This window comes from Micropterus salmoides, unplaced genomic scaffold, assembly GCF_014851395.1.
Source record: "Micropterus salmoides isolate LMB-PRFRI ecotype aquatic unplaced genomic scaffold, ASM1485139v1 Ms_hic_scaffold_8, whole genome shotgun sequence".
NCBI lineage: Eukaryota > Metazoa > Chordata > Actinopteri > Centrarchiformes > Centrarchidae > Micropterus > Micropterus salmoides.
In genome coordinates this window covers 11,274,921-11,286,504 of record NW_024044570.1, presented here as the reverse complement: position 1 = coordinate 11,286,504, position 11,584 = coordinate 11,274,921, and the positions used below count along the sequence as shown (strand labels likewise).

General features: G+C 37.9%; 1 protein-coding gene across 1 annotated transcript; it reads left to right on the top strand.

Annotated features, from left to right (window-relative positions):
• The first annotated feature begins 77 nt into the window (after positions 1-77).
• On the top strand, positions 78-6,172 carry ppp1r3ab (protein phosphatase 1, regulatory subunit 3Ab). The gene is made up of 4 exons (XM_038707155.1): positions 78-906; positions 1,400-1,476; positions 1,579-1,676; positions 2,325-6,172. Exons 1-4 carry the CDS (start codon positions 113-115, stop codon positions 5,643-5,645), a joined length of 4,290 nt encoding a protein of 1,429 aa, XP_038563083.1. The 5' UTR covers positions 78-112; the 3' UTR covers positions 5,646-6,172.
• The last annotated feature ends 5,412 nt before the right edge of the window (positions 6,173-11,584 follow it).

Genomic DNA, 11,584 nt, shown 5'->3' with positions numbered 1-11,584 from the left:
AATGTCATCTGTAACTTGATTCCATCTGTTAAGTCAGAGCATGTTGAATGTCACTTGCCAAAAGCAGAAGCCCTGCAGTTCATTTCCCACCAACTCTCTTACAGAGAGCCCCATGGAGTTTATGGAGTTTATGGAACAGCCAGGACCTTCTGGGGCCTGTAACCTCTTAGGAGTACCAGGCCTCAGCACCTTGGACGTGGATGACGATGAGGGCGAGGTGGTGATCGGCATCAGGCCCAAATCTTCGCCTCTCCCGCGGCGAAGGAACTCTGTCTCTGACGAGGACTCAGAGCCTGAGCCTCCCCTGTGTGGCTCCAGGAGAGTGTCCTTTGCAGATGCCAAAGGCCTCAGTTTGGTGCACGTGAAGAAGTTTGACTCTTGGGATGTACCCAAGCTGCCAGGGTATGACTCTTCTGAGGGCAAAGGTAAAGATGCAGAGGAATACTTCCTATCTCCTCTTACTTTCTACCTTCCATTATCTACTGAGGAGCTGTTTGACAAAGTCCGGGAACAAAAAGTGGAGTTGGAGAGCATTGAGTTACTTCCAGGGACCACAATACTGAAAGGAGTGATCCGTGTCCTTAATATCTCCTTTAGTAAAGCAGTATATGTCCGAATCACTTTGGACTCCTGGTCCAGCCACTTTGATCTCCTGGCAGAGTACATCCCCGGTTCCAGTGACGGTCTGATGGACTGTTTCTCGTTTAAGCTCACCTTAGTGCCCCCATTTGGAGAGCAGGGAGCCAGAGTTGATTTTTGTCTGCGATATGAGACTTCAGTAGGGACATTCTGGACCAACAATAACAACAGAAACTACGTGCTGTTCTGCCATCAGAGAGTGAAAGAGAGGAAAGAGAAACCACAGAAGGAAAATGTGAACATGAAAAGCTGCCTTAAGACTATCAGGTGAGGATATAAAGAGTCAAGAGAGTTAAAATGTCACTACTGATGATGTTTTTAGACACAATTCAATGTATGTAAATTAAAGCTGTTACTTTTCCAATAGCCTAGATATTAAAAGGGGGGCAAACTACATTGAATTTGGTATGTAGAGCGAAGGATAACATCAGCAAATCAGCACTATGTGAGGTCTGTATCATTTTACATAACTGGTAGAAATATCCTCTATATTATTGCTGAATGAATAATATAATTGAAAAACTGTGTTAAGGTGCAAGGGTTGTGCAACTAATCCAGGCTGTTTGTGAATGGGAAAATAGCCAAATGTTTTCAAAAAAATTAAATGTGGACAAACACATCTTGCATTGATAACATCACCAAAAGTATTTGAAATATTTTAATCAAAAGAAGTAGTGTATCTCAGCTTGTTACCTTATGTGGTTGGCTGATCAATGCGTGTATGTGAAAAGTAACTTATCGCAATTTTATTAATTCACAGTCAGAAATTCTCCACCGTGGAAAACATTTCAGGATTGGAGGCTTCATTTCAACAAAACAACAAAAATATTTCAACCGGTGAATATTTATTTTTCTGTGAAATGAAGAAAATAGTTGTGAATTTAAAAACAAGTGTGTCTGTAATAGTGCAGCCTCAATACATATGTCTCTTTTCTCAAGATGTGTCAAAAAATGGACAGGAAGTGGACACTACAAAAGCCACACAAATCTCGGATGGCCAGTCAGGAACATCAGAGGAAGCTGAACAGAAATTACTAGTGAGTAAAAAAAAACCTCACAAATATTTTGCATTTCTTTCTGACATTGTTTGGCAAATATAAACCAAGACACAACTGTCCTGTTCACTAATACATTTTATGGTTTGCCCTTACACTTCCTAGTCAAATATCCAGACTTTAAAGGGCAATTCAGTGCAGTTGTTCTTGCCTCACAAGTGTGTAGCTTAAGTTAGCATAATATTATATTACAATATTAATTAAGGTGACTGACAAGTTACTTGATAATAATAGCTATGAAATCCTAAATTCTTTTTGAGTCATTCAACTATATTGTATCAGGTCTGTTGCATTATTGGATTTGAAAGGGACCTTAAAGACACTGTGGTGCGTTCTATAATGTACAGGAGGAGCAGAAAATTTAACATGACCCTGGTACACTTTCTGTGAGTTATGTGACTGTGATTTGAGTCCCAGTCACATAACATTCAGTCATGCATACTATTCTAATATTATTTTAATAGTTTATCATTTTATATTTAATTAAAAATACTGTAAAATACAGGATTTAATCCAAGCATGCTACCGTGGGTCATGTGACTCTTAAACTCACCCCACTCCCTTTCTAAAAACAGAATAACTTTTGTTTGAGCAAACTGAAATTAATCTATCACTGTTGTTGATGAACAGACTGAGAGCAGACAGAACTACAGCCAAAGAAGTCGCAGAAAGGCTACACGGATGGCTCAGCTGAGGGACCACTTTGCTGAAAGAGGTGGAGGAGGAAATGACACTGAAAGAGATGAATCACCTCCAGCAGTAAAACAGACAGCTCAAGAGGAAACCCAAGAAGAAAAGCATACAGATCTGCAATCTTTTTCTGAGTTGAGCAGCAAATCAGAAGATTCTGAGTTTGTTTCTAAATCTCTGGAAACATGCAGCGAATCCGTCCCTGCTGTCCTACATTATACATCACCAACACACGACTACACATCCAACAGTGAGCCAGAGAAATCTGAGAGCATCAATCTGGCTTACTCAGCCACATTAACAGGAGGTGAGAGTGCCACAGATATCCCAGACAACCCATTGCATTCAAATGATGAACTTGGTCCAGCAGATTGCCAACATATCAACAAGTGTGTCTCTAAAGTTGAGGAAAGAAATCAGAGGCAAGGCGTGTGTTATGAATGTACTAGAAACATTGCAGTGGAACCATATGACAGTGTTATTTCAGCAGTGAGTAGCGAAATCCTTGTTAGCCAGACCAGCAGCTTCACATTTGGAACTGTGGTGGCTCCGCTGTATCATCAGGTGTTTGGCAGAGTGGGAAGTGAAAGTCAAAGTGCAGGTGATTGGGGAAATCCAGTACAGGCTACATTGAATGTTGTAGATTTAACTCAAAGATACGCTCACACTGAAAGAAGAGAGACCAGATGCACAGTTCCAACACAAGTTATTGGTAAAGCTGACAAAGTTCAAGGAAATGTGATCAAGATTCAGAAATCAAACCAAGAATGCCTAGATGCCACTCTGAGTAGTCCTCCTATTGTAGAAGAAGAAACAAGTTTGAGTGTAACAGCAAATGATATCCTGGACCCTGCAGACACTCTGCAGGATGCAGTTGAGATTATATATTCAGGCCAGAGACACACAAATACACCTGAGGTTCCAAAAACAATTTCAGGAGACACAGAAGCACAGCCACACACTGTAAACACTGTGAATACAGATTTGTTGAATCTGCAAATAACCACTGAGAGTTTACATCTCCAGGGAAAAGTACAGGACAGCAGTCTAACCCGTGACCTGCAAAGCCAAACCACAGCAGAAGAAGCACAGGCTCAACTGCCAGAACACGCATGTAAAAACATTAAAAATAATCTAGTGGAACCATTTGCACAAAAGGAAACGGAAGAAGTCCTGACCTGTCAAGAAACCTCATTTGTGTCACTTCAACTTTCTCAGAGTGTATCAGAGCATGTTAGTGATAAGACAGTTCAACATGCCAGTGGTAGTGGAGCAAACGAGTGTGTTGTAACTAAATCAACAATCAATGGCATTACAGAGGAGGATAAACCATTAGAAACTTTACATGATTGGGATCCTAACCAAAACAATAATTCAGTTACTAAAGAAACTGAGAATAGCTATATTTCTGTTTTTGAAACTGGGGAGAGAAAGGATGTCACAACATTACAGATGTCTCTTGAAACTCAGGAAGAAACTAATAATGTGGAAGGAGGAAATACAGTGGTAGACAAAACACATTCACATGAAACAAAACACTCAGGTGATATTAAGATAACTGGTGAGGTAGCTGAGTCGATGATGAGTAACAATCACATACATGGTGAATTGTTAATAGAGCTCAAAGATGAAGACATTTTAAAAGATAAAACAATTATTGTTTCAGAAAAAATTGATCATCATGAAATGGAGGCTGTCGTCTCAAAACAGGAGGATTCTTGTTTAGCAGGCACTACTGAGGTAAACTGGGAAATGATGGTTGAAGAAGAGGAGAAAAACTTATTAACAGATGAAGAGGAAAGCAAGGCACTGCTTTTAAATACAGAGGACACTAAAGCAGTGAAGAAATGCCAAGGAGAACAGTTAGAGGAGGCTTGGATAGAGACAGGATTAGAAAAAACAGAGATAGGACAAAAGAAAACAGAAGATGAAATCGTGGGGGAGATCACAGTTGCAAGAGAGAAAGAGAACAAGGCTGATGATGCAGATGTTTTAGTGGACAAGCAGAGGATTGGAGAGGAAGGAATTGTGGAGATTGTTGCTAGAAACTATAGGGAAGAATTAAAAAAAAAATTACAATACATTCAAGCTACAAAGACGAAAAAGACACTTGGAGAAGAAGAACTAGTTGAGGAGTTTGAAGTAGAGAAAAGAGATGAACAAGAGAAGACAGAGTTAGAGAAAGAAAAACACTTTGAAGAGACACGAGAGGTCAATATTGAATGTACAAATGTCCAAGAAGAAGAGGAGATTGAGGGGAAGGAAGAAATGGCAAAGGACCTGAACGATGATGAGGAAGCAGGTGTGGAATGGGAGGATCAGGTAAATCCAAGGGAGGAAAACAATGAAGAGCAGAATCCAGATTACAAGGAGGAAATTCTAGTTTATGAAAAAGGAGAGTCAGAGATTGTAGATAATGAGTCACAGAGCAGGACAACAGAGAACGGGGGAAATGAAGTGGAGTATTTTGAGGAGAGGTTAGACATTCTCCAAAACAAGGTTGAGGGTGGTTTATCCGCTCTGGTGAACAATGTGCAGGACAAGAGAGTAATTGACATAGAAAATACAGGAGAAGGGCAAAATGCACACCTCCCATCTGAAATGCATCTTTACAAAGGTGAAGATTTTCAAAGCAACGAGAATGTTACACATGACCGATCAAAAGCAGCGATAGATGAGAACGATTCCGCTGCTGCTGAGGCAGGTCCAAGCATTTTTGCAGATGAACCTGAAAGTGACCAAAAAGGCCACGACAGTGCTTCAGCAGAGTCTGACTCAGACGATGAGGTGGAGTTGTACATGCACTGTCTGAGGGCTGTTCACACTGGGGCACAGGCCCATAAAGACAGGAACAAAGATACAGGTTTTAGTGTGGGCAGAAGGCCCTCTGTAAGCAGAAGTAAACCGCTGTCCTCTCCCATGCCGCCCATCAGTGAGTCTCTGGATGAAGAACAACACCTCAGTTGCCTTCAGGACAATCATGAAGACACAGAGACAGAAGACATCCACCCCACAGCTGCAGCTCTGCGAGCGTCAAGTGGACAGGAGAGCATCAACAGAAGTGTTTCGTGGTGGATAGAGTATTTTTCCTGCAGCAATATCTCAAAAACATTGTTATACGCCACCTTGTTAGTGATATTTTTAGTTGTGGCCTACTATTATGATTTTCTTGCTTGTTTTGGGCTCTACTTGATATCAGTGATTTGGCTCTGCTGTCAAGGAGAGAGGCAGCCAGTTAAAAACAACAACAGAATAGGGTGAATTATATTGCAAAAATCTCTTTCAGTTGTGTGTTATTATTTACCATGGATTTCTTAGGGTTATAAGTGAACAAGGTGCTGGCATGACACAATTGTCTTTAGGTTTAGTAGATATGGAACTCCTTTTTTGCTACATACAATTATTGATTGACATAATTAGTAATGTTCAATAGAAGAAATAGAAGAAGTAGAAGAAGAAAAAACAAACAGTGAATGACGGGCATTGATTTGAAATATATATGACACATATCAGAAAAAATGCTGTATATTCCCTATGGGAGGATATTAACTCTCTGTTGTCAAGAGTATGAACCAATTTTCTTTATGTTTTTCTGTACAGTAAACGTAGCGTCGACTCAGCCAACAGGCTGCGGACCATTTCTCACACTGATCATTTCTGCAGAGCCTTAATGCATTTTGGAGGTGTAAATGAAACTCATCACTGTGCTGTGTGTATGAATACCACCTAAAAATCCATGTATTTGTGTAGGGTAAATTTAGTTTTAAGTCTGTAATGAATAAATTGATACGGACATATAATTCAATGTGTTCTGTTTTATTTATTTAAGTATTTGCTAATACAGCAAATAATTTGACAACTTTTTTTTTGCTAGCTGAGAAGTCAGAGAATCACCAAAGTTATTACAATACATCCTGGAACAATTGTTTGTTCCAAATTTAATATAGTTAGAAAAATAGTTGCCTAGTGCCACACATGTCAACCTCACTGTGGAGCTAAAGGAAAAGTCAGGGGATCACCAAAATCATTAGGATTCATCTTTTGGGCCCAGGGCCCAGTTGTTCAAAAGGTTTAATCTGGACCAGAATGATCCGGATGTGGAAATCACATGTTTTGACATCCAGGATCAAGTAATCTATTATATTTTTACTCTTTTTCAAAGCAACTTTGGATTGGTCTACCCTGATCCAGAAACAGTCTTTTCAAGATTACCAAATCCGGATTACAAGTGCTCTAAATGGGACTATAAATCACAATGTAGGCTGTTAGCTGTATAATGAACAACAGGTAAAATGTTGAGCAACTTTACCTCACTTGTGGGGTCACTTTAATTTGAAGAGATAGAAAACAGCGCAATAAAACAACACAAATATTTCCTTCCATTTTACATTTCTTTAAACAGATGGACCCCTCATCTGACCCACAACAAAAAAACAAAAACAAATCTCAGAATGAGGGACTGGCTGGACCTGCAGTAAGGGAGGCAGTTGCTGGAAACTCCTTCTGACTGGTTCACCTCTGATGATTGTGTCATTGTAATTAATGCACAGTGATAAGTGAAATACATTATTTTTGTTTGATATTGACAGCTGTTGGTGAACAGTACCGAAAGGCTTAATATGTAATATCTACTTTATCTAATTTATTACTGTAATATTTGAACAAATCAAGTGCAAAATATAAATAAATGTATATATTACTATATGAAAAAAATGTATTTGATCAATTTTGAAGTTTTATTACAATTTGTTCCTAAAATCCACCCTGAATCCACCCTTATGTTGGGATCAGGATAATCCAGATTCTTACCAAAGGTATCCCAATCCCAATCAATAAAAGTTTTGAACAACACATGCTAAAGGTTTGATACAGATCAAACCCAAGACTGGATTAGGGGATCTAATTCGATTTCAGAATCCTTTTTTTTCTTTTGAACAACAAATTTTCAAGACTTGATCGAATCCGATCAGATTACTTTTGAACAACTGGGCCCTGTGGACCATTAATGTCTGTAAAGTTTAATAACAATCCATGCAATAGATATTGAGATAATTCAGTCTGGACCAACAGACAGACACTGCCCATCATAGCTGACTGTGTGCCTAAAAACTGGGTCAATGCAGCAGATCACATTGTCTCCAACACACATGTTTCTGTTTTACATATAAACAGTAGGGTTCATATACTTGGAATACATTTTATTTCCTCTAAAAGTCAGCAGATTGTAACAGATATGCCAACCCATAATCAGTGTTTTGCAGAAGAAAACGTGAAGGCCATCGTGGAATTTTATGTGAGTAATCTGCGGTCATACCCTGAAACTCTACAAGAATGCAAGATTCTTACAGTATTTGTTTTTCTGGTGTGTTGAAATTATTTTATCTCGGGCTGCATTCTGATCAGATCAGGTGTTTAGTTATAACCACTAACCTTGAGCCAAGTAATTTCTGACATGCTGTCGTCAGTGTCAGTCCACAACAATAAATGGAGGTTAAGCATGTACTCTTTTGAATGACTGTTACCTGTCAGTAATTTTGTCTCTGAAATAAAGAACTGAGAGTCAACTCAATTCACTTTTACTGTAGCTGTGGCATGTAGTTCCTGCTCCATATTTGAACTTTGGCTTTTAACTGTGTTTTGAGCTGAACACAGCTGCAGTAATGTACTAGCCAGGGGATTTCCAGTTAGTCCACTGTGAGGATTACCACTCTTTTTTTGCCAGATGTCCTTGAACATTTTTAGTCACCAAACAAAAAACAACATGATATTTTTATAAGTCAAGACAAACAGAAGAACATATCTATCTGTGTAAAGAGAATTAATGACCTTTTGTATGTATGTATGTGTTGTTCATTTTGAGACATATTTTTTGGGGGGGTTTTTGTATGGTCAGCCTGGCCTTTCAGTGGTCCTGAATAAGACCTTGATGTTTAAAAGAGGAGTATCACATTTGACATATGGGAACACACTTCTTACTGACCATACTGCCAGTATGGTTATATAATGTGTTTATTGTTTAAACATGGAATCACCCTGTAGAAATGCAGTGATAGGTGCTGCCCTCGCAACAAAGCCCATGAGAATAGTAATAATTCGTTTTTATCAGCTGTGCAGCTGGAGCTTATGCTGTCCACGTATCATCAGAGCCTGGCTGACTCCTACACTTCTAGGACTACATATCCTCATGTCCTGATAATGACTACAGTGTTTAATAACTACTACAGACTGCAGCCACCCAACTTCATTACCATGATAACAGATGCCCATCTGACCTCTTTCTAGGACTTTTATTACTCAAGTGCAGTGATAAATCAAAATTGCTGTGTGTGTGACAATGTTTAAAGCCAGAAGGTATTATTACTAAGAAGCAGTAGTACTGCCTTTATATATAAAGAGTATAAGAGACATTCTCACATTTATTTAATGAAATATAAATGTGAAAAATTAACAACTAATGATCTGAGCCACACAGTATATAGCACTTTAATTACTTTAAAAGTGAAAGAAAATTCTAATTATTACATATTAACACACCAAATAACACATTTTACAATGTAAAAAAAATCCTTTTCTACCTTTAGCCTTTATGTAAGACCTCACATAATGATGCTGCGTTAATACCCACTAACATTAGTATGGTTTATGGTGTAATCACATCCCATCCATGACAGTATCACAGTGCATCAAGCAGGCAGAGCTGCAGCTACAGAAAAAGAAAACAACAATGTTACCATCATGTGCTGTGTGTTATTTTGGAAGAGAGGAATAGTTATGCTTTGTCAAGGGGTTTAACAGAATGCATAGCAGTGGTCCGTATAACAAAACTCCAGATACAACAACAACAAAGGTCTTTACTTCACACTGAATTCAACATTAAATCAGTAGTGTAGAAACTGTAAAATCATTATTGCGTTTTAAGTGATTATACTGTATTGCTACAATGAATCACGAACCCTGCCAATGGTATTCTTTTTTTACAAATTTTACAAAATTTAAATGAAGTACCTTCATATTAGTATTGTGAGCTAACTAGAGAGATGAAAACGACACGTGTGGTGGAGATCTATCTTAAGAAATGTAGGTCCACACATGGTAGATAACACTGGAACCATTGGGTGTCACTATCTACACAGTTAATACAAGTCAAATTGAACGCACAAAAATTAAATATAATAATTTTTATAATATAAAAATTGTCCTTTTAACACTAGATGGGTTGTACATTTTTCATACTGAATGTAATGCGTTTATTTTGACTTCAAGTGCGTACACACTGGATGGGATGCTGCACTTTAATCACTAAAGGCTGACACTGCAGTAACTTTTGTCTTGACTCACCTGTGCATACATTTGTGTTCATGAACATTCACCTGCCATCACTGATTCACCCAAATCATCATTGGGTGAATCAGTGATTGCATGTGGATGAGGGTGACCAGGGTGAAAAATGTGTCTTTCTTTCACCAATAAAAAAAATAAACTCAAAATCTTTAACAACACAGCAGTGATGCAGTAGTTGATACAACTTTTGTCATTAAAATCTTCCACCATGGAGGTAATTTACTGCTGTTATTTTATTAAACGAAATGCACTTGGTACAAAATGTCCCTTGTATTTCTTTTCTTTAACAGAAGCGTTCCACAGCATCTTCCAGGTGTTATTACCTCAATGTGATTGGACGTTCAGTGTTGTTAATAATTGATAGAGCTTTCCTGTAAACAACAGTGTTATACAACGGTGTTACACAGAGTATTTAATAATTTTGTTGGCAGCCTACAGTTTTACCCAGCTGTTTTGACAACGGTTGCTTCTTTTTATTAACCACAGTGACGTTAACATACCAGACTGAAATTCTCTCTGTCAAGCTGACATACACTTTTTCCAGCACATTTTTGGCTGACTCCAAAAAAGGACAAAGATGATTGTATCCCCTCTTCAAATGTTTGAGACTGAATAGAGGCTGATGATTAATTTTGGGATGTCTAACACTTTGATCAATTATGCAGTGCTCCTGAATAATCTGCACTAACATCACACCAATTGCAACATTATTTATCTAGGCTTTCCAAGTGCCTCTTCTCACACTGTCCCCCCTGATCAAGACAAAATGTCATGTTCATGTCCAGTCACACTCTCATATCTATTGTGTTGACCATATTCTATTTCTGGCTTGATCAGATTACTTCATTTGCTGAGGCAGTTGGCCAGGCGTCTTTGCTGTGTTGCTATTTTTCAGTTACCAAATCCTTATAGGTTGTACTAAACATTTGTATGAACATGTTTTTGGACTAAAGCATTTTGCAAGCAGATGACCTAACTGATAACGTATTAGGTGATGATGATGTAATTGGCTGAGTTATGAAAATGGCCTTTGAAACAGTTTAATGATACACAGTTTACAGTATGACTCAGTTGTTTAAATTGACAAAGAACTATTAATATTAATTATTAATATTGGCATATGATGTAAAAAGTACTTTAGGTATGGTGTTCCATGCTATGCAGTTTAGTACAACAGTAGAACATAATGCTGGAGGGGAGATAAAAGTAGCCTACATTTACACATGACAAAAGATAACCAATGACCAAAGATTCATCGTTTTTATTTGTCACATACACAAACAATATGTGTATTGAAATACAGGGTGGCACACTCCTAAAGCTGTGCTAAAAGACTAGTGTGAAATGAATAATATTTATATAATATGATAATATTTAGCATAACAGTAAAAATAAAATAAGTAAAAAAGAGAAACATAAAGGACATAAATTCAAACATAAACAATTATAAATACATGTACTATATGAATTAATATATTAAAGTTGTTGATGTATAAATGGGTTCAGGTTAATATGTCATAAAGTATATAATAAAATAATAAAATTGATGTGAGCGCAAAAATGAATACGAAATAAAAGAAAAATAGTAACTATGTTTGTTTTGTTTTAGTGTTTAAATATAAATGTTGACATTATTCATGAAAACATATTTAACAACAGCAACACATTTTCTATCATGACTTGCGGGATAACTTCTGGAGCTGTAGGATTTACAAGATACACTTAAACGCTCCATGGCAAGCACGCAGGCTCGTTTACGTTTTGAGGCCTGTGATTGGATGAGAGACTGTCAGTTCTACGGCCTGTTTGCCAAAGTCAACCAATCAGCTTGCGTGTTGTTGGCCGGTGCACCGGTTCGC

Bases quoted from the DNA above. Each gene is read 5' to 3' on its own strand.
- ppp1r3ab (XM_038707155.1), top strand. From the start codon at position 113: ATGGAGTTTATGGAGTTTATGGAACAGCCAGGACCTTCTGGGGCCTGT. The intron at 907-1,399 runs GTGAGGATATAA...ATTAATTCACAG, and splicing joins AGCTGCCTTAAGACTATCAG to TCAGAAATTCTCCACCGTGG. The intron at 1,477-1,578 runs GTGAATATTTAT...TCTTTTCTCAAG, and splicing joins CAACAAAAATATTTCAACCG to ATGTGTCAAAAAATGGACAG.